The sequence below is a fragment of the Oryctolagus cuniculus genome, chromosome 21 (genome assembly GCF_964237555.1).
Source record: "Oryctolagus cuniculus chromosome 21, mOryCun1.1, whole genome shotgun sequence".
Classification (NCBI taxonomy): domain Eukaryota; kingdom Metazoa; phylum Chordata; class Mammalia; order Lagomorpha; family Leporidae; genus Oryctolagus; species Oryctolagus cuniculus.
Window position 1 is genome coordinate 28,809,897 of NC_091452.1, and position 22,422 is coordinate 28,832,318.

The 22,422-nt window shown below is 48.8% G+C and overlaps 1 protein-coding gene and 1 long non-coding RNA gene across 3 annotated transcripts in view; one reads left to right on the top strand and one right to left on the bottom strand.

Annotated features, from left to right (window-relative positions):
* Window positions 1-22,237, top strand: part of LOC127489167 (uncharacterized) — a 39,049-nt gene extending 16,812 nt beyond the window's left edge. For both annotated transcript variants that reach the window (XR_007917115.2, XR_011385177.1), the window contains exon 3: window positions 992-22,237. This is a non-coding gene — a long non-coding RNA (uncharacterized lncRNA). The remainder of the gene's footprint in view (window positions 1-991) is intronic.
* Window positions 5,596-7,594, bottom strand: LOC127489168 (amyloid beta A4 precursor protein-binding family B member 1-interacting protein-like). Its single transcript, XM_051840236.2, has 3 exons — window positions 7,224-7,594; window positions 6,661-6,731; window positions 5,596-6,479 (listed from the first exon to the last, which is right to left on the bottom strand). The coding sequence occupies exons 1-3, from the start codon at window positions 7,450-7,452 to the stop codon at window positions 6,225-6,227; spliced, it is 555 nt and encodes a 184-aa protein (XP_051696196.2). The 5' UTR covers window positions 7,453-7,594; the 3' UTR covers window positions 5,596-6,224.
* Window positions 22,238-22,422: the final 185 nt, after the last annotated feature.

Below are 22,422 nucleotides of genomic sequence, written 5' to 3' on the forward strand. Positions count from 1 at the left end.
AAGCCACAGACTGATTGTGCTCCCGGCAGTGGCTGCCCACTGCTGGTTTTCACCATGAATGTGGGCTTCCGTTTTCTGTGTTCCTGTGGAACTGCAGAGCAGCAGGTTGTACTCGGGACAGGGAGACTGCCACCAACCCCCTGTTCTTCCTGAGAGTCAGCTGTGCTTTGTTTTTCTGTGCTCGGTACTGCCTGGGTTCCTGCAGATGTTGGGTTAGTTTCCAGGATTCTTGAAATGTTAATGGCTTTTTGGCCCTTTTCCCTTTTGTGCTGGATGGTCTTGCTGCCCCTGCACCTTTGGGTATGTGGTCTTCAGGCCATCTGCTCCGTGCTTCCTGGCCTGCATACTCCTCCACATGGTGGCTAGTGGTGTTCGGTATGAATCCAGATTTCTCTGTCTTTTTTAGATAGGGCCCTCACTCTCCTATGCATTTCTCCCACTGAATCAAAAGATTAAAAACTTACAAAATGTTAATGGTGACTGTTTTTACCTGGTTTCTCACTGATTTATTGGAGGGCAGAATTGGAGGGCTTTCAGCTGCTGTTTACTATACAGTCATCTACTTCTCCTTTTTGTGGCAATTGTAAGGATATAGCACATAACTGACTACCCTTGGGAGCTTGTGACTGTCAGAATATGCTGTAAATTCTCTCTCAGAGTGAAGGGCCCGAGTGCTCAGGCGAAGAAGATATTTAGGTGTGTGTGGAGCTGCTAAAGGGCTGTGGACTCCCTCAGACAATGACAGAGGACATGGGTCCCATGTTGAGATGTCATGGTCCCAGCCTAACTTGGAAGTGCAGAGGCTAAAGTGGATGAGAGCAGCAGTGAGGCTGAGGGCACAGTGAAGAACCTAAGCAGCTACATCCTGTGCAAGATCTTGAGGAGAGCAAAGGAGGTGGAGGAGGGGGAGAGAAGGGGCTGGGAGGGGCAGGGCAGGGGTCACTGGCCCATGGGGTTGAGTCATGGCTTCTCCCATTCTGCCTTTCTCCAGTGCCTTCCACGACCAGTGAAGATGCCTTTGATCTCTGTCTTCATTGCTCTCTTCAGAGGTTCCATCAGCTTTGGACAGCTCTATAGGCTAGATGAGTTGGTGAGTGTTCTGTTCTCTTTGGCTGCTCCTTTGTTTTCAGAAACACACAGGTGATTCTGTAGAAATAGACCCTAAAAATCCTTCAGCCTCATCAGGATTTCACCAGCTTTACATGCACGTGTGTGTGTGTGTGTGTGTGTGTGTGTGTGTTGCTGTATGAAATACATCAGCTCAGTAATACGGTGCTAGAAAAAGAAGATCCATGTAGGAAATGGCATACTAAGAAGGTAGCTGGAGGAAGGAGAGACATTTGTATTGACAACCATGCACACAGCAAGAATAGTTCTAAGTAGCACAAAGACAGGTGGATAAATGTGTGTAGTATCGTCCCCTGAATAATAGAGTAGTTATGTCCCCTAGCAATTCCACTGCTGGTGATATGAGGAAATTTAGAATTCAAGGACAGTGGGATTTAAAGCTACACCTAAAATATATACTTTGTCAATAGAAGGTAGTTTAAGTTCCAGACATTTTTGTAATAAAACAAACACTTAGTACTTTCCTCAATAACTAAGGATCTTGGCAATTTGGCCATGTCCATGGAGTCTTCCAGTTTGTATTTTTTAAAAGATAGATAGATAGGTAGATCTATTTATGTATTTATTTGAAAGGCAGAGTTAGAGAATGAGAGAGAGAATCCAGTCTCCCATCCACTGGTTCACTCCTGAAATGGCCACAATGGCTGGAATTGTGCCTTTCTGAAGCCAGGAGCTTCTTCCATGTCTCCCATGTGGGTGCAGGGGCCCGAGTACCAGAACTGTCATCTGCTGCCTTCCCAGGTGCAAAAGCAGGGAGCTGCATTGGAAATAGAACAGCCAGATGTTGAACCAGTGCCCGTAGGGGATGCCAGCACCACATGTGGCAGCTTTCCTCACTATGCCACAGTGCCAGCTCAGTTCTTCCACTTCTTTACTGAAGAAAAATGGGTCACCTTCACAGATATTGGAAGAGGCAGGTTTTCAGCACAGCACCCGATGCTGCTTGGGACATGCACATCCCTTGTCAGAGTGCCTGGGGTTGAGTTCCTGTCCCACTTCTGATTAATTTTCTTCTGATGTGTACCCTGGGAGGCAGCAGGTGGTACTGGGTGCTGTTGGTTGACTGTGATTCAGGTAAGAGACCCAGAGTGCCTTCATGTCTGCTGACTGTGGCTTGGCTACAACTGGGCTGCTGTGGATATTTGCAGGGTGAACCTGCAAAAGAGATGCATCTTGATCTCTGTCTAAAGATTTTATTTATTTGTCTGAGAGGCACAGTAATATTAAGGGGTGGGGGGTGATCCTGAGATACTCCATCCACTGGAGATGCTCCATCTATTGGTTCCCTTCCCAAATGGTCACACTGGTGAGAGCTGGGCCGATCTGAAGCCATGAGCCAGGATCTTAGGACCTCTCCTTCCTTCCTCTTTCAAATGGGGATGGGATGGGAATAGCAATGGGAGCAGCAGAGCTCAGGCAGCAGCTGTTTGTACTGCAGAGACTGTTAGTAGTCCCAGTGGACGTGTGGGACACTGAGGCCCAGAGCCACCAAGTACCTATCTCATGGTGGGGGTCTGGAATCCATACTCTTAGCTGTCAGCTGAACTTGTAACTGCACCCTCCTGTCAGTGAGGTGGGAGGGAGGAGGAACTGAAGTTGGTATTGCTGGCAAAGCCTCGACACAAAGGAGCTGCTCAGGGATGACAGCTTCCTTGTGGTGTGGCCCTTGTTGTCTGCTGTCAGGTTGTTTCCTGTGTGCTCTGGGGAGCAGTGTTTGTCCCCTGGTAGAGATGAGTTTGGACAAATGTGCAGAGGTGCAAAACTGTTCAGGACGATGGACAGAATCGAGTGCTAAGGGCTGAGCTAAGACCTCCTTGTGTCTTGCTGGTGAAGCCAGGCCCTTGCTTTTCTGGGTGGTGCTTTGTTTTTGACATGTCCCTATGTCTGTACCCAGGATCATTCAGTGCGGTTGTCCGAGGCTTAAAGCATTCAGTCCTTAGGTCTTTATTCCAGGGACTGGAAAATAGGGAGTATGAGAGAGAAGGTTGAATCCTCTGAGCACAGTAGTAATTCCTGTGAGTGGGATGCATGTGCAGTGATAAGGAATTCAGGGAGTGGCTCCTGAGAGGTCCAGCCTTGGTCTTGATAGATATTTGCCCTGAAGGTGGTTTGGTGAATGGGCATCCCAGTGGCAAGGAAAAGATCACAATGTGAAACCAGGAGAGATAACTTCAGACTCTTTGGGGAGGAAATGAGAGAAAAGCTGAATTTACCTTGTTGCAGAAAGAATTTAAGTCCATGTGTCAGTTTACTCATAATGTGCATTTTCCATGACCTTTTGAAGTCCCTTCATAAAGGAACTGCTGGAAGTAGCTCGTATAGACATCTTTCCTTAGTGTGGTGTGTTTATTGCCATCAGTGAACCTGCACTGATACTTTATTATTCACTAAAGGCCACAGTTTATTCAAATTCCTTAGCTGTACCCACATGTCTGTCTTCTGTACCAACACTACATCCAGAATTTAGTCTCAGACTCTTCATGTTTTTCTTATAGAATCCATTTCCTACTTTGAAAGTTAGACACACCCACTCACATGCACACTGACACACACACACACACACACACAGTGAGAGAGAGAGAGAGAATGAGATCTCAAGACCTTCTATCTGCTAATTCACTTCCCAAATACAAAGGTGGGGCTGGGCCTGACTGAAGCCAGAAACTCCATCCTGTGCTCCCACATGAATGACAGGAACCCAAGCACTGAGGTCATCACCTGGGCCTCCCAGGGTGCACATGTGCAGGAAGCTGGATCAGAAGCAATGGTGGGACTCTATCTCAGGAAATCCAATATGGAATGGGGGCTTCCCAAGCAGATGGCAAATCTATTGTACTGCAATGCCTATCTCCTTAGACCTGACTTGATTATGATGAGATTGATGTCTTGAGAAGTCCAGGCCACAGATTGATAGGATGCACCTGCACTGGCATGTATGTGGGACTTGGTATTTCCTAGAGATTTCCAGGTTATGCAGCATGGTTTGGGGTTTGATTTGTGTGAGAGAGAGCAAGAAGGAAGACGACAGCATTCCAAGCATGTGGGAAGTGGGCCATAGGAAGGAAGATCTGAGTATGGCAGTTTCCATCTCTTTCTGCAGCTCTCCTAACAAATAAAATGAAAATAAGTTTTTAAAAACTTTGTTAGCTCTTCTTTTAGAAAAGATTGCCCCCTCCCTGGAGTTTTCTCCTCTCTAGCATGTGCACATTGTGCCCCCAGCAGTTGACCTATTACAGTCTGTGTTCCCTACCTACATTTGAGCCCTAGCAGAGGCCTGTGCTCAGTTAAGCTGGGATTCTCTGCATCTGACAGTCAAGGCAATTTCTGAAGGTGTGTTTTGCAAGTGACCTCACTTTTCTGTAGGATACAAGATGAGTTGGTGACTTCAGGTGTTCAGCTTTTGTCTTGTGGCATGGCTGGGAGTGACTGTTGATATGCTTTGTACTTGTGGGTTAAAAGATATAAATCAATTAATCCTTTTTTGGAAAATGGGACTCTAACTTAGCTTGTTTCCCCTGCAAATAGTCTCTTGGCTTCCCCTTTCCTGATCTGAATGGAAGAGCAACAAGGAGGACATCTCCGCATGTTGACAATCAGATCACCTGGGAATCAGTGACATCCTAGAGTTACGGTTGTCCTTGGTTATTGTGGGGCGATGAGTTTTCTTCCTCTGTTCTTCGTGGCCTGTGAGCTTCGATGCCAGATGTGTGCTTTCTGGCTGAGCTGTGAGTGTAGATTTCCCTAAGGGACCAGGTGTGAATGTGTAGAGTGTAGACTGCTGGTGTGTGTGAGGGGAGATCCAGCCAATTGCAGCTCAGAGAGGAGGTGAGAAGTGGTGGCTGCCATAGCCAGGATGACCCTTCCTGTCTCCTCCCTTCCTGGGTTCATTGATCCTGGGCCCCATCCCTTAAGTTCAGCCATAGCTTTTTTTTTCCTTCGTTTAGAGATTTATTCATATATTGAAAAGTCTGAGTTACAGAGAGAGAGAAGGAGAGGCAGGGAAAGAGAGTTCTTCCATCCACTGGTTCACTCTCCAGTTGGCTCCTAAGGCTGGAGCTCTACTGATCCAATGCCAGAAGCCAGAGGCTTCTTCCAGGTGTCCCATGTGTGTAGAGGGGCCCAAGGACTTGGGCCATCTTCTACTGTTTTCCCAGGCCATAGCAGAGAGGTGGATCAGAAGTAGAGCTCCCAGGATTTGAACCAGTACCCATATGGGATGCCAGCACTGCAGGCCACAGCTTCACCCACTATGCCGGCACAGGTGCCGGCCCATCAGCCACAGCTTTTTCTGCTCAGGAGGAGTCATTATGGCCTTTGGCTCCTTCTACTCCCTAGCCCCCAACCCTCCAGCCCCTGTTTCTTGCACCACAGGAACATTTTCCCATAGGATCTGACCTCCTGTCAGCACTCACACAAGCCAGCATTTCTCACACTGGATCTACAGAGCATAGACACAAAAAACAGAACGAGTATGGTGTTTAATATTAAATAAGACTCTTGTGTGGTGAGGAGCCAGCTGGAGGCCATGAAAGGAGCTGCCTGGGAGCAGAGTTGTGCCATGTCCTGGAGGGGAGGGAGGAAGGGTCACGTGGGAGGGTCTATATCCATAGGTGCTGGGAAACTGGGTATGAAGATGCAAGGAAAGATGGGAAGGCCAGGCATAAAACTGCCCCTGGGACCAGCAGGAGGAAAACAGAGGGCAGGAGACGTGGTTGACCTTTCCATGGACTATGCTGGAAACTAGGGGGTGAAGGGTCCATGGCCTCCTCTGGAGGGGGAGTATAGGTTGGTGTTGTGTCCTCCTCCAGAGGAGCCCATGGGATTGTGGTATCCATTGGTTCCTCCCTTGGTGGTGCGTAGGAGGGTGTGGTGTCCAGGCACTACACTGGAGGAGGAGCCTATGGCATTGTGGTATCCATTGGTTCCTCCTTTGGTGGAGCTTGGGAGGTTGTGGTGTCCAGGGACTCCTCCCATGGGGGAGCACAGGAGGGTGTTGGTCAATAGGCTCCTCCCATGGTGGAATGTTGGGAGTGTGATATCCCTGGGCTCTTCCCGTGGTGGAACATGGGGAGGTGTGGATCCGCCCAAGATGTTTCTTATGGGGGCGTGGTGTCCATCAGTTCTGGTGGCTCATATGGCGGTGTGGTGTCCATCAGTTCTGGTGGCTCATATGGCGGTGTGGTGTCCATCAGTTCTGGTGGCTCATATGGCGGTGTGGTGTCCATCAGTTCTGGTGGCTCATATGGCGGTGTGGTGTCCATCAGTTCTGGTGGCTCATATGGGGGTGTGGTGTCCATGGGCTCCTCCTCCCGAGGTGGAGTGTATGGAGGAGTAGTGTCCATGGCTTCTTCCTGTAGGGGAGCAGAGAGGGATGAGTTGTTTATAGCTCTCTCCTTTCAGGGAACATATGGGGGTGATGTGTCCCTTGATACCCCCATTGGGGAGTATAGGGGGAGAGATGTCCATGGCTTCCTCCTGTGGAGGAGTATCAGGGGGTAAAGTGTCCATATCCTGGATAATTGGATGATGTACTTTGCAGGTTTGCTTCCTCCGCCTTCCATTGCCGGTTCGTCTGGTAGGATCAGGCGTGCTCAGTACAGGTCCTAGAAAGGAAAAGGCAGGAAGGATGTGAACTGCTGTGCACCTGGGCGACCTCAGCATCACCTCCCAAAGTGCTTTTGCTTTCTGTTACAAATGTATTATGTGTAAAGGTTGAGTTGGGGAGTGAGAAAACCAAAAGAGAGCTTCCATCTTCTGACTTGACCCTGAAATGGCCACCACAACTGGCAAGGTAGCTGGCCAGACAGGGGCCTGGCACTTCACCAGTGCCTTCCAAAATGGCCACGTACTTGAGCCATGTTCTACTGCCTTCCCAGGTATATTAGCAGGCAGCTGGGTTGGAAGTGCAGCAGCTGGGACTCAACCCAGCACTCCTTTGGGATGCTGGTGTTGCAGGCAGTGGCTGAGCCCACTGCACCACAGCACTGCACACACACGTGCTCCCCGCACTTCTACCACACCTCCCCTACAAGGCTTTCAGATTTCCATGATGATCAGGTTACCTAGCCTACGGGGTGGTGGCATCCTGGCCTTACCGATGTTCACTCTGTTGGAGCACACGCGTTGTCGAGTCTGAAGCCCGCAGAGAGTGGTCAGCAGTGCCACGATGGCCCTGAGTTTTCTTATCATCAGACTGGGTTGTCTGACTTTTGGTCTGTAAGACCTATGGTATTTTGCCCGTGGACCAACTGGTCCAGGGCCAGAGGCGGGAGTGTGACCCCGACCTGGGCCTGGGGGCCCCTTAGGTCGATGGTCAGCCCCCATTGCTGGGGCAGGTGAGGGGGGCAAAATTTGCTCCCCAAAGTTTTTGAAAAGAAGCTGGTGAGTCTCTATGCTGTGAAGACTTCCCAAAGCACTTTTGGCTGCTATCGCTCCGAAGGGCTAAAGCCAAAATGCCACATCTGCAGAACCTTAGTGGTCACAGAATGGGCACGTGTCACAGAACCTGCTGCTAGGGGTGCGCATCATAGAGAGCAGGGCCTGGAGATGGGTGTGTCCAGGACCCAGGCTAGGGGTGGAGTTTGCCAAGATGGCCTTAGGAGTGGCACATTGTGCAGATGACATGGGAGGAAGTGGCCCCAGCAAAGGCTGCCGATCCCCTCTGGACTCTTGTGTCCCTCCAGGCTCCTACTGAGGGCAGAGGGTTCTGTATTGAGCATCATGAGCTGTTGGTAGTGCAGTGGCCCCCTCAGTGCTTTTCCAGGGCCTAGAGCCCTCAGGGCACTGGACAGGACCCATTGCCCGATCCCTGACCCTCAGGTGGGTGAGTGCTAGGAGCGGTCTCTTGGCAAGCAGATCCTGTAGGCTATGGCCGCATTGGTGTCACCCAGTGTGGGTCCTCCTTCCCTTGTCCTGGAAACACTGAGGAGAGAGCCCTCAGGGCAGAAATTCATGTGCCCCTCAGAGCCTGAGGTGCTGGCAGCATAGTTTGGGGCCAGATAGGCTGGGAGAGACATGCTGACCATATAACTGAGATTCCATTCCTGCGAGTTCTCTGGGGAAATGCCAAGTTGGATTTCCACAAAGACCTGTTTATCAATCTGTTGCTGCTCCACTCCCAGATCTAGATCCTGAGGTGACCCAGCTTCATCCTCTTATTTAAAAAAAAATTTTTTTTATTTATTTGAATGACAGAATTAGAGAGAGAATGATCCTCCACCTGCCAGTTCTCTCCCCATGTTGTCACCACAGTCAGGGCAGGCCAGGAGAAAGCCAGGAGCTTCCTCCATGTCTCTCACATGTACAGGGGCGCAGGGACTTGGGCCGTCCTCTGCTGCTTTCTCAGGCACATTAGCAGGGAGCTGCAAGTGCCTCAGGGTGTGGGATCGCACATTGCACCATGATGCCGGCCCACATCCAGCTTTTCTAGAGCGTGTCTTTGTGTTTCAGTTGTTCTGGGCATAGTACTGTGGGTCCTGTTGCTTTTCCCATCTGATTAGAGTCCCTTTTCTTCCTGTTCGGCAGAGTAATGAAACCTTAGGGCCGCACGATTCTTTGACCTTCTGCTCTGTTGTGACTGTTCCCCTTGTTGTCACCTTTGTACAAACGGAGCCTCACCCTCTGAGTCTGTGCTTTCTGTTTTGGGTTCTGAGACGCCATTTAGAGAATTTAAGGGCGAAAACAGAGCCAGCAGTGATTTAAATCCTTAACGTTTCTCCTGCTCTTCATTACTCCTGATGTACCAGACTTCCTGTGGGCAGGATTTCACTTTAGCCTGAAGAATTCCATCCACTTGGTGCTGTTTTGATAGCAAGTGGTCTTCTGATGACTGCTCTTAGTATTCCTTCTTGTCCATCACCCCTCCTTTTTCTGCATAGGGGGCTGAGATTCTTCAGGGTGTCTTGGTTCCCTGGAGAATCCTGGGGAGGTCTTTTCTTTCCGCACTTGGAGGACAGGGTTCTAGTATCCTGTGGACTTTGTGTTTTCTGATGAGAAGTCAAACCCTCTCATGTGGGTATTCCCTTGTTGGGAGCGTGCCATTGGCTCTGATTTCAAGATCCCCCCCCCCGCTTTTTTTTGTGGATGTTCACATGTCCCTGTAATGCTTCTGAGCTACTTGGATTGTATTTCTAAAAGGGTGATCTTCCTGGCCATTGGATTCTTTATAGATTTTGTTCACTTCCTCCCCATGCCTCCCCCCCATTTCAGGCTCCCAAACATTAGACTCTTGCTCTGGTTCACACATCTCTGAGGCTCCATTCATTTAGCTTCCAGCTTCTTCCCTTCTCTTTGTTCTTCAACTTGTACCTTTCTGTTGATTGGCATGTAATCTGATCCTTCCTTTTTCTACACTCTGGTCCTGATTCCATCCATTGCATTTTGATATGAATTTTGTACGTTCAGGCCTGACATGCCAGCTTGTGTTTTTCATGTAATTCTTCGTTTGCTCAGAACATTTTCTTCCCATTAATTTCAAGAGTATTTGCCTTTCCTTCTTTGGAAATGGTTAGAGGAGATGCTGTCCCTAGTCATTCCTCTATGAGGACAGGTTCAGAGCCAATCGGTGGTCTTTTTCTTTGAGAGCTGATCAGACTGTCCTAGTCATCTCTATGTTTTGTTGTGTACTGCTCCGTGGTATTCTGGACAGTGTGGGAGACTAAAAGCTCTCAGGAGGATGCTCATTTCCTTCTCTGTTGCTCTGTGAAGCAAACCACATAGTGCACATCTAACTGATCTTGGTGTTTTGGCTCATGTCCTACAGTGGTGCACCTTTGTGCAGTTTTCAATTCATTTTCATGGAGCTGTGTCCACTCAGACCTTGTCCCCTTCAGAGGTCACCTGGAAGTCAATTGCTTTGTTCTGTGGGGGCTCAGTTCTGCAGTCTTTCCTCCTCTGGTCTGTGGCCTGTGTATGTGCAGTCAGAGGGATCTCACATCTTGTGCTGATTCATCTGCAGACTATTTGTCCCCTGCAGCTCTCTGATTTGCACAGTTCTCCTGACCTATGCAAGTGCCGCTCTTGTATGTTCTTCTCAGTGGTGTTTACGCTCATGCCGTGGTCCAGATCCACTGACAAGAATACCTGTGAGGTGAAATAGTATGAGAAAGGGATACTAGAGATTTTCCTCTCATTCCTTGGAGAACACAATGCTTTCTGGTTATTTTTAGCTGAAATATAGTGATTTTCTTTTTTTGACAGGCAGAGTGGACAGTGAGAGAGAGAGAGAGAGAGAAAGGTCTTCCTTTGCCATTGGTTCACCCTCCAATGGCCGCCGCGGCCGGTGCGCTGGGGCCGGCGCACCGCGCTGATCCGATGGCAGGAGCCAGGACCCAGGTGCTTCTCCTGGTCTCCCATGGGGTGCAGAGCCCAAGCACTTGGGCCATCCTCCACTTCACTCCCTGGCCACAGCAGAGAGCTGGCCTGGAAGAGGGGCAACCGGGACAGAATCCGGCGCCCCGACTGGGACTAGAACCCGGTGTGTGGGCGCCGCTAGGCAGAGGATTAGCCTTGTGAGCCACGGCGCCGGCTGAAATATAGTAATTTTCAAGGTTATCCCTTATCCACTGCAGACATTAGGACCGCTTTGTCAGTGAAGTGAGATGAACAAAACAAATTGGTATAACCTTCTCCTTGATACCCCAAATTTTCCTTCTCACATTTCTGGAGAAAGACAGGGATTCACCCTTGGTTTTCCTTTCAGTGGTACCCAGACTTCACTTGCATTGGAGGAGGATGAAAGTGAGGTGAGAAACCCACCTTGACCCCCATCAGGCTGTGCACTTAATCCAATCTGCCTCTCAGTGTGGCCTTCTAAGAGTGCTGAAGAATGTGCCCTCTGCTCAGATTTCACTTTCATCTGTGTGAGTGATAGGTTATATGGAGCTCTCCATCTTGTCCCATCCAAGTGTTCCAGCTGCTTTCATACATATTTACATTTCCTGCAGGACAAGATTTCCTCCTCTGAAAGGAGGAGGATGATCCACTGTGTCCGTGCACCACTGTTTGTTTATTCCTTCATCCGTCAGTGGATGCCGAACTTGTTTCCATGTCTCAGTTGGTAGGGATAGTGCTGCAGAAAACATGGCAGCGTATAGATGTTTCCATCCCAGTTTCAATTCTTCTCGCGATTCGTCCAGAATCGGGATGCTGGGTCGTTCTCAGTGAAATAAGGCAGTCAAAGGAGGGCCAGTCCTCTGTGATTCTACTTAGACACACAGGTGGTGTTCCAGCTGCCAATCTCATAAAAACAGAAGAGGGGTCTTGCTCTGAGCTGGGGATGGACATGGAGATTTGGTGTTCAACAGAAATAGTTTCAGATACACAGGAAATGAGAATCCTAAATATCTGCTCCTGAGCTTATATCTTTCATTAGCTATGTTGTCTAGATAGTGGATGTCATGTTACCGTTTTGTCCCACAAAAATAAAAAAATTCAGACTGTTCCTGGCCAGAGAATGATGATAGTCGATAATTGCAGGAGTACTGCATTCAAATATCAAACTGTATGTTCAGGTGATTTCCAAGACAGAAATTTCAAATTATTTAAGAATTAAGAAATTAATAAATGTCTCATTAAATTTGTCATTTTTTTTTTTGGACAGGCAGAGTTAGACAGTGAGAGAGAGAGACGGAGAGAAAGGTCTTCCTTTTTCCTTTGGTTCACCCACCATGTGGCCCCTACAGCCGGCACACTGCTGCCGGCATTTCCCAAATCTGAAGCCAGGAGCCAGGTGCTTCCTCCTGGTCTCCCATGGGGTGCAGGGCCCAAGCACTTGGGCCATCCTCCACTGCACTCCTGGGTCACACAGAGAGCTGGCCTGGAAGAGGAGCAACCGGGACAGAATCCGGCACCCCAACCGGGACTAGAACCTGGGGTGCTGGTGCGCATGTGGAGGTTTAGCCTAGTGAGCCACGGCACTGACAAATTTGTCATTTTCAATAAGTAATTATAAGCACACAAGATAAGATTTCTAAGGTTATTGCCATATTTACATGACTATACACAGAAAAAATGTACTAATGATTTTCCGGCCTGCAGTCCTCATGGAAGGACCTCACTCCTTCATGCTGCATGCACAAGAGAAGTCCTGACACTCTAGACAGTTCCTGGAAACAGGAGGTGCTCAGCACAGGTGTGTTGTAGGGAGGGGCCATGTAGCCTAGTGTCCACATTGGAATACCTGGGTTCCATTCCTACTCCAGCTGCTGACCCCAGCTTCCTGCTGATGCAGACCCTAGGAGGCAGTGGTGATGGCTGAGTAATTGTTTGCTGCCTCCCACATGGGAGACCTGCTCCCAGGTCTCAGCATCAGTCCAGTCCCTGTCACTGTGGACATTGAGGAGAGAAACCAAGAGATGGGAGTTCTGTCTAGCTGTGTCTCTGTCTGTATCCCTCCAATAAATACTCTTTTCTAAGAGAAACATGTGGTACCTCCTGCTCCCACTTCTGGGTTGTCTGCCAGCCTGACTACATGATATCTCAGCCCATATCCCCCAGAAGTTTCTGGAAAAGCCCAGGGCTTTCTGAGGGCCCCAGCAGGAAATTTTCCACAACAGACCCTTGCTGTGTGAGCAGTGCTCTCAGGAGGAAGCTGTGGCGGTTGAGAGTGGTTATGGCAGGAAAGGCTCAAGCATGGCCGTGGGTCCCGCTCAGCCTGATCCCACAGAGGCTCTGATGTGCCACTGGGACCACGTGACACGTTCTTGAGCCTGGGGGGGTCTCTCGGGTTTCTCTTTGCCATCAGTCTCAGGTTGGCTGTGGGGGAGATCCTGACCCAGTTCTCTGAAGGTTCCTCCAGCTCCTTCCCTAGCTGGTGGCTGAGTCTCCTGTGGAGTTCCTGTTGCCTGGCCAGACCCCTCAGGTGCCTGCCTCCTGGCAGTCCCTTTGTGAGACAGTTTCTTTCCTGGGTTTCTCTGTTCCCCTTTGCCTCTGAAGCTGCCATGGAGTGAGGACTCAAGGCAGCCACTGAATTTCAAAGCCCATGAATCCAGTAGCTCTGAAGCATTGTGTGCCCTGTGAGCTGTCCAGGTCACCAGGGGTGATGGGGAATGGAGGCAGGCAGGCAGGAGCTGAGCAGGGAAGAGGAGGTGAGTACTTTCCAGGGGGCAGGGGCCAGGGGCAGAGGAGGTTCAAGCTGAGGAAAGAAGGCATGGGGTGGGAGGATGCAGAGGTCAGTCAAGGACGTCTCCACCCAAGAGAGAGGCAAGGAGTGGGGGGCCCTCTCCTGGGAGGAGGAAGGGGAGAAAGGAGAGGTCAGAGGCCCTGATGTCAGTGACCAAACTTCTCCTTCCTGGGGTGTTTCCTGTGTGACGTCCTCAGAAGACCCCGAGTCTCGCCCCTTGGGCTGCCTCCTCACTGGGTGTGGGAAACTCCCCCAACCAGAGAACTCCAGGCAGGTTGCAGATTAAATAAGAGACTAAAAAAAATGAGACCAAGCAGGATGTCTAATTGACAATGAGGATGTTTATTGAGAGTTTATTGGATGCAGGGGTGGGGAGGGCCAGGATATCAGGGAAGGGGTGGAAGGAGAAGCCCTTTCCTGGGGTCCTGCAGCTTCCAGACCCCATGGGTGGGTGAGAGTTGGTCCCTAAGGACAGCGTGCAGGGGCCACGCTCTTCTCCGTGGTTTTCCCCTCATGGGTGACCTGGCAAGTGAAGCGGCTATGCGATGTCCACTGTCCACGTGAAAGGCTGAGGAAGCTGCTGGCCATGTACTTGTTGTTGCTCTGTTTAGAGGGCTGGGTGGTGTCCACACCCTGGGTGATGGTGACTCCATCTGCCTTCCAGGCCACTGTCACTGTGCCTGGGTAGAAGTCACTGATCAGACACACCAGGGTGGCCTTGTTGGCCTTGAGCTCCTCTGAGGAGGGTGGAAACAGAGTGACCAAGGGGGCGACCACAGGCTGACCTGCAGGGACAGAGGGATGTGACATAGCAGAGATGGGTCTGGGTGTTGGGGAGCTCTCTCACAATGCAACCATCTGTCCCCATCCTTTCCCGCCCCCCCGCCAGGGACCATGCTCCTTTCTCTTCCCCTCCTGCCCATCAGCTGCCTAGGGAACAAACAGTCCTGCCCCCTCCCAAAGCCCTTCCAAGTCTCTCCCAGTTGAGTAGACCCTGCTCATCCCCTCTGCAGCCTCAGCTTCCCCTTCATAACTGGGCAGCCTTGCTCCTCTCCGGTCCCCAGAGGCTGAGATTGGAATCTGGCCCTGACCTGCTGAACCCCAGCCCCAGCCAAGGCCTCCACTTCATTCTTTCAGTGCCTGGAGACTCCTCTGAACAAAGGTCCCACCCTCCCAGCAGCACAGTCAGGGCTGTGTGGGGACGGCCCCAGCCTGTGCTCGGCATGTGAGGGAGGGTCCTGAAGCCTCCTGCCCCCTCAGGCTCTGTCCCAGTGAGGCCCCCCTCCCCCCAGTGGCTCACTTTTGCTTTGGCTCCTGGGAATGCTCCCCAAACCAGGGCAGAGTGACCCCCATGGCTGCCCCAGCAGCCTCTCATTCCACCCGGCAGCCAGAGCTTCTCTGAGCTGCCCTCTGCTCCCCCTTCCTGGGCCACTGGGTATACTGTGACCTTCAGGGAAGGCAGGAGGCCAGGCCATGGTCAGGGGAGACATGGGCCCCAGGGGCTCCAGATCTGCTCCTTTGTGACTAGCCCTGGGCTCTGGTCACCTCACCCAGTCTGTCCTGTCCCTCAGTGTCCCTGTGTCCTCATGGCCCAGCAGAGGCTCAGATAGCACAGCCTAGCAAGAGTCAGAGCCCTTTCCACCCTCTGCTGGCCCTCCCTCAGAGGGATCCTGTGCCTCTGGGTGCTGGGGTCACAGCCCCGGCCATGCCCCTGGGCCTCCTGGGTGCTTCTCCCAGCCTAGATGGACCTCAGGCCCTCAACCCAGATCCTGGAGAGTCAGGGGCTGTCTCTAATGCCTGCTGGAACCTCTGATCAGAACCAGTCTCTGCCCCTTTTCAGGGACCTGCCTTAGAAGAGGGAAGGAGCCCCTGTCCCTGAGCAACCCCTAGCCCAGGTCCCCAGACCTGGCCATGTCCGAGTGTTGGGATAGGAAGGCTCCTGCTGCTGGGATCCTTTCTGTGAGCTGTCCTGAGACCACCTACCTCTCCCACAACCCATGGTGAAAGGCAAGGACCCTAAAGGTGGGAGAGGCAGAAGGGCAAAGTCCCCAGGGAGAGAAAACAGACTTTGCACAGACAGCAGGAGGTGGGATGGCAGGGAGAGGCTTGGAGAGCCACTTACCTGTGACTGAGAGCTGGGTCCCACTGCCAAAGATATACCACCATGACTGAGACTCAGACCAAAACCCGTGGGGCCAGCACCTGGGGCCTGCCTCTTGGGGGCTGGGCTGGAGCGGCAACCTGTGGGGCATTACAGGCACAGGTTCAGCAGGTAGGGCTGCATTCTCGGCACAGTGCAGGTGGCTGGCCAGCCCCCCCGCCCCCCCCCCAGAGTTCTGGCACCCTGTCCAAGGCAGCCTTGGAGTGACCCCAGTGTGTCCTTCCTGCAAACTGTGTTGACTGTGCTGCTGTGCACAGCAGGAGCTCAGCAAATCACAGTGATGTATCCCTCTCAGGTGACCAAGGGATGCGGCCTTATTTTAGGGTCTGTAAGTTTTCTCATATCCCTAGACCTAAGGACACGGGGCCATGTCTGACTCAAAGCATTATGGAGACACCCCTGCTTTGGTGTCTGTTCATGGAGATGCAGATCCACCCCACCTCATCCATGAAGCCTCCTCAGACCATACTTTGCAGCTGTTGATTGCTCTGTGCCCAGGACGTCCATCCATTTGTCCAGCATCTGTGTATTCACGCAGCCACCCTTCATCCACTTGTCCATGTATCTGCTTAAACGTCTGCATGTTTAGTCATCTGTCCTTTATCCACCTGTCATCTGTACACCCATGCTGCCTGCACCAGGCACTGTCTTCTCACCCTGGGGACAGGGCAATGGCCCCCGGCTCTCATCTCATCCCTGTTTCTTTCTGAAATATCTCAGGTCACGGTCAAGAAAGTCCTCGTCAGGGTCAAGTCTGAGGTTCCTCTCCAGTTCTCTCCAGGATGCGACACAGGGTCTGCCCTTTTTCTAGTGCTTCTCTTCCCCTTGGTATCTGAGACTACCCACTCTTCTCCTCCCTGGCTTCCCGTTCTCTCAAGCCCCTGCCCCCTGGGTCCCAGACCACCACCCTGGGTCCTCCTCTGCCATCTTGCTGTGCTGTGGACCCCTACTCTGCCTGTGTGGTGAGATCTAGTCTCTCCCAGCTGCAGGCCCTCTCCTCAGCTTCTCCTAAATTGCCTACCGCCCATCTCCACCTGGAAAGCAGCAAATGCTCTCAGAAGAACTTGGCCACCTGCCCCACCCAGGTCTTTGTCTTCATCTGGTTATAGGGCACTCACTTTGGGGGGATCCTGGGGTCACCTTAGACTGAGTCACCTCACCTCCAGAATGAAATGGTTTCTGTGTCTGAGATGGTTGCATCTGAGCATTCCTCACTAAGTTAAAACAGGCACAGAATCATTAAAAAACAACAAACTTGCCTTCTGTTATCCCAAAACCACAAGAAGCCTGGGGCATTACCTTTGCTGTTTCTCACAGGAATACAGCATTGAGATACTGTCAGGGACATCAGATTAGTTGTGTTCCAGCTTAGACGATGGGCCAGTGAGAGGTGGTTGGTTTTGTAATGAAAATGGAAGGCTTTTCTGGGGCTGTTAAGAAAAACCTTTAAACTTATAAGAATATAACATAAAATTAAGCACTATAGAAGTGTATTTTTAAAGGGCAATACATATTTATCTCTCCATCTCTCTATTATATAATGCTATTTCTACTTTTTAATTATAGTAAAATATACAGAGCATAAAATGTACCCTTTTGCCCATTTTTTTAAAAGTGCAGGTCAGTGGCATTAGGTACATTCACACTGTTGTGCAACTGTTACCACCATCTGCCTCCAGAATTTTTCCATCTTCCCAAACAGGAAGTCTGCATCCATTAAACAATAACTTCCCGTTCCTCTTCCTCTGGCCCTGGTACCTCTACTTTATTTTCTGCCTCCATAACTTGTCTACTCAGGGAACTCAAGTAAGTGCAGTCATACAGTATTTGTCTTTTTGTGTGTGGCTCATTTCTTTTAGCATAGTGTCTTCAAGTTGCATCCATATTATAGCAGATTTTTGACATTTTTAATATCTATTCATGAAATTGTTTATTAAGTGATAAAACACTTAACAAGTTACAACCTATTTAAAAATAATACAAAATCAATTTCTCGAAGGCACAGAAACAGACCTTCCTTCCATTCATTGGTTCACTCCCCAAGTCCCTAGGCCAAAGTCAGGAGCCTGGATCTCAACTCAAGTCTACATGGGTGGCAGAGACCCAACTATTGAGCCATCACCTGCATGGCCTCCAAGGAAGCTGGAATGGAGAACAGAGTTGGGACTCAAACCCAGGCACTCCGTTATGGGATATGGGCATCCCAAGTGATGTCTTAGCTGCTGCACCAAATGTCTGATCCAAGGGAAATACTCTTACTAAGCTGTGAGTCGATGAGACACTTACTTGATAGGATGAGTTTGCTAGAGTTCTACAGCAGCGATCCACATGCCTGTGCACTAAAGTCTGAGAACAAGCCAGGGAATCCTAGAACTTGCATTATTCTGGAGGTTCTAGGCAATGCAATAAGATAAGAAAATAAAGTGGTGTGGAGGCGGCAGTGCTGATGCTTTGGTGTGCAGGTAACGCTGCTGCCTGCAACACCAACATCCCATATGAGTGGTGGTTCATGTCCTAGCTTTTCCACTTCTGATCCAGCTCCCCGCTAATTGTCTGGGAAGAGCTTCAGAAGATGGCCCCTGCTACCCAAGTGGGAGACCCAGATAAAGCTCCGGGTTCCTAGCTTTGGCTGGCTCGGCCTGGCCATTGCAGTCATCTGGGGGGTGAACCAACAGATGGAGGATCGAACTCTCTCCCCCACCCTCTGTAATTCTTTCAAATAAATAAATATTTATTAAAAAGAAAAAGAAAAACTTGGGGTACTTATGAGTGAACTTAAATATGAGAATACTTCAGGATGTCCATGAAAAAATGGAAATAATTATTTTGGTACAAAAATTTGGAAATCCATAGTTTTTCACAATATGCGTGTTCCATGAACCTTTTTAAAAACTCCTTGTTTGCATGGATTTCATTTTTTGCACCAAAAAAACCCCTACATTTTAATTTCATTTTCTATGAACTTCCTGAAATACATAATATTGAAATAGTAGGTTGAGGCCGGCACCATGGCTCACTAGGCTAATCCTCCACCTTGCAGCACCGGCACACCAGGTTCTAGTCCTGGTCAGGGTGCCAGATTCTGTCCCAGTTGCCCCTCTTTCAGGCCAGCTCTCTGCTATGGCCCAGGAGTGCAGTGGAGGATGGCCCAAGTGCTTGGGCCCTGCACCCGCATGGGAGACCAGAAGAAGCACCTGGCTCCTGGCTTCGGAGCAGCACGGCGGCCATTGGAGAGTGAACCAACGGCAAAAGGAAGACCTTTCTCTCTGTCTCTCTCTCTCTCACTGTCCATTCTGCCTGTCAAATAAATAAATAAATAAATGGAATCTGTTAAGAAGGCAATGAAAATTTACTTTCTGACAAATAACTTAAAAAAAAAAAGAAATAGTAGGTTGAAAAACCAGCAAGGCCAGTGCCGCGGCTCACTAGTCTAATCCTCCACCTTGCGGCGCCGGCACACCGGGTTCTAGTCCCGGTCAGGGCGCCAGATTCTGTCCCAGTTGCCCCTCTTCCAGGCCAGCTCTCTGCTGTGGCCAGGGAGTGCAGTGGAGGATGGCCCAAGTGCTTGAGCCCTGCACCCCATGGGAGACCAGGAGAAGTACCTGGCTTCTGCCATCGGATCAGCACAGTGCACCGGCCGCAGCACGCTGGCCGCAGCGGCCATTGGAGGGTAAACCAACGGCAAAGGAAGACATTTCTCTCTCTCTCTCTCTCTCTCTCTCACTGTCCACTCTGCCTGTCAAAAAAAAAAAAAACACCAAAAGAGATGAGATCAGTATATTAATATTGGTAACTTTCTTCTCATCATCAGTAATCAATTAGGACAGGTAATGGGGGACACCACATTCTCAGCAGGAACAGAATAAAGAAAACATAGAATAACTCAGTAAGCAATATGCAAGACCCACATGAATGAACATAAAAACTTAGCTAACTGGGGCCAGCACTGTGGCATAGTGGTTAAAGCCACCGCCTGTAGTGCCAGCATCCCATACAGCACTAGCTCAAGTCACAACTGCTCCAATTCCAATCCAGCTCTTTGCTGTGGCCTGGGAAAGTAGTAGAAGATGGCCCCAGTTCTTGGGCCCCTACACCTGCATGGGAGACCCAGAAGAAGCTCCACTAATCCACTTAGACATAGTCCAAAGATAAAAGCTACCACAGAGGAAAAAAAAAGTATTCATGGAGATACAATGAGTAACAAATACAGCAATTCCAGAAACAAGAATAAGGAAGACAACATGATGACCCCAAAAGAATACACTTGAATACTAGGTGGTGAAGATGATGAGAGGGAAGAAATGCAAGAAATGGAATTCAAAAAATTGATCATAGGATTACTTGGAAGTAATCAGAAGCAAATGCATGAATTACTGAAATCCATGCATGACATGAAAGAAAATTTCTCCCACAAAATTGAGATCCTAAAGAGAAATCAAGATGAAATGAAGAATTCAACAGAACAAATAAAAAATTCAGTGAAAAGACTTAACAACAAAATTGGTGAAGCAGAAAAAAGAATATCTGACTTAGAAGACAAGCACAAGAAATTATCCAGTCAGACAAAAAACAAGAAGAAATTAGAAAACTCTTTAAAAACACTGTTGGGTGGCTCACTTGGTTAATCCTCCACCTTCAACATCGGCATCCCATATGAGCACCAGGTTCTAGTCCCAGTTGCTCCTCTTCCAGTCCAGCTCTCTGCTGTGGCCCGGGAAGGCAGTGGAGGATGGCCCAAGTGCTTGGGCCCCTGCACCCCCATGGGAGACCAGGAGGAATCACCTGGCTCCTGGCTTCAGATCAGTGCAGTGCCAGCCATGGCGGCCATTTGGGGGGTAAACCAATGGAAGGAAGACCTTTCTCTCTTTCTCTCAGTCTCTCTCACTTTATAACTCTACCTGTCAAATAAAAAAAAAAAACTGTTGGGAATCTACATGATACTATCAAACAACCAAACATATGGGTTCTAGGAGTTTCTGAAGGAGTAGAAAGAGAGAAAGGACTAGAAGGCCTTTTAGTGAAATAATAACAAAAAAATTTTCTCAAATTTGGAAAAAGAAAAGGGACATGCAAATACAGGAAGCACATAGAACTCCTCATAGACATGACCAGAAAAGACCTTCACCATGACACATTGTAATAAAACTCTGCACAGTAAAACATAAAGAAAAGATTCTAAAATATGCATGAGAGAAACACTAGATTACTTTCAGAGGATCTCCAATTAGACTCAAAGCAGACTTCTCATCTGAAACCCTATAGTCTAGGAGAAAATAGTGAGATATATTCCAAGTCTTAAGAAAAAAGAAATGTCAACCCAGAATACTATATCCTACAAAGCTCTCATTTATGAACAAAGGTGAAATTAAGACCTTCCATGACAAACAGAAATTGAACAAATACCATATGTTCTCCCTAACTTGTGATAACTAATAGAGCACCTGAAAAGAAATCTGTAGAATTGAAATTGATACTTTGAGATGAAATGACTTGAACAGCCATTTTCTCTACTGTCAAGGAAGAGGTTTTTTCTTTTTTTCTCTTCATACTATTTATTGAACTCAACATAGAGTAAATCATGTGTATAAAGTCATTTGAAAATAAATTTCAGTAAAAATGAGAGTGGGAATAAGAGGAGGAGGAGGAAGTTTGTAACTGTAAAGCTATATAGTTCTGCATACATTCCTACAGATTTACTTCTACGGGTATATAGTTTAAGAACTTGCCATGGGACCCCAAATCCCATTAAGCTGGGTGTTAAAAATACCATCTTAGGCTGGTGCCATGGCTCACTAGGCTAATCCTCCACCTGTGGTGCCGGTACTCCAGGTTCTAGTCCTAGTTGGGGTGCTGGTTCTGTCTCAGTTCCTCCTTTTCCCGTCCAGCTCTCTGCTGTGGCCCAGGAAGACAGTGGAGGATGGCCCAAGTGCTTGGGCCCTGTACCCGAATGGGAGACAAGGAGGAAGCACCTGGCTCCTGGCTTTGGATTGGCGCAGCACGCCGATTTGGGGAGTGAACCAATGGAAGGAAGACTTTCTTTCTGTCTCTCTCATTTCTAACTCTGCCTGTCAAAAAAATACCATCTTATATGTTAAAGTGACCATATTGTTAAAGTGATCATATAGACAGGATTGAGTATTAAAGGGATCATATAAGTAAGATCAAGCATCTGATGATAATAATAGATAGAATTAAAAAGGAAAGAATGTTCCAACATGGGAAGCAGTCCCCACAGCAGACTCATAGAATGACAATCACTTTAAATAGCACTCTGACCTCAGACTCAGCATTAAGGCATTCTGGTCTAGCTGAAAAGCCCATGAGAGCATTTCAGGCATGGAAAGCCAAGACACTGTGGCCAAAAAAAAATGTCCTGCATGAAGGATCTCTGTGAGTGAGACCCCAGTGGAAAGAAGGGGCCATCAAAGAAGGATGGAGGGAATTTCCACTTTGCTTATAGCCTTGTTTAAAAACTGTCGGAAATTGTGAACTCAGAAGGCTTCCATAGCCTTGGCAGCTCATGTCAAGAGCCTCAGATAATCACTGACATCATATGTAAGAGTGTTAATTGTTAAACTAACAACAGGAGTCACTGTGCACTTACTTTTCATGCAGGACTTCTGTCCTCAATGAGTTGTAGTATGAGAATTAACTGTAAAACTTGCTCTCAAATAGGGTGTGTGTGTGTGTGTGTGTGTGTGTGTGTGTGTGTGCAAATTGTTGAAATCTTTACTTAGTATAGAGTTGGTCTTCTGTGTATAAAGTTAATTGAAAATCAATCTTAATGGAGAATGGGACTGGGAATGGGAGAGGGAGGAGGAGTTGGGAGGGATTGGGGGTGGGAGGGCGGATATGGTGGGAAGAATCACATATTCCTAAAGTTGTACTTATGAAATTTGTACTCATTAAATAAAAGGTTTCTTTGGAGAAAAAATTAAAGTGGGTTGAATATATAAATGGGAAGAACAAGTACTAGACAAAATATAGGAGAATATATTTTTTTTTGACAGGC

What these genes read in the sequence shown, in the direction of transcription:
- LOC127489168 (XM_051840236.2), bottom strand. Translation starts at nt 7,452, where the DNA reads ATGGGGGCTGACCATCGACCTAAGGGGCCCCCAGGCCCAGGTCGGGGT. An exon ending in CTCCAACAGAGTGAACATCG is followed by an intron (nt 6,732 to 7,223) that starts GTAAGGCCAGGA and finishes TTTCCTTTCTAG; the next exon opens with GACCTGTACTGAGCACGCCT. An exon ending in GGAGGAAGCAAACCTGCAAA is followed by an intron (nt 6,480 to 6,660) that starts GTACATCATCCA and finishes GCTCCCCTACAG; the next exon opens with GAAGAAGCCATGGACACTAC.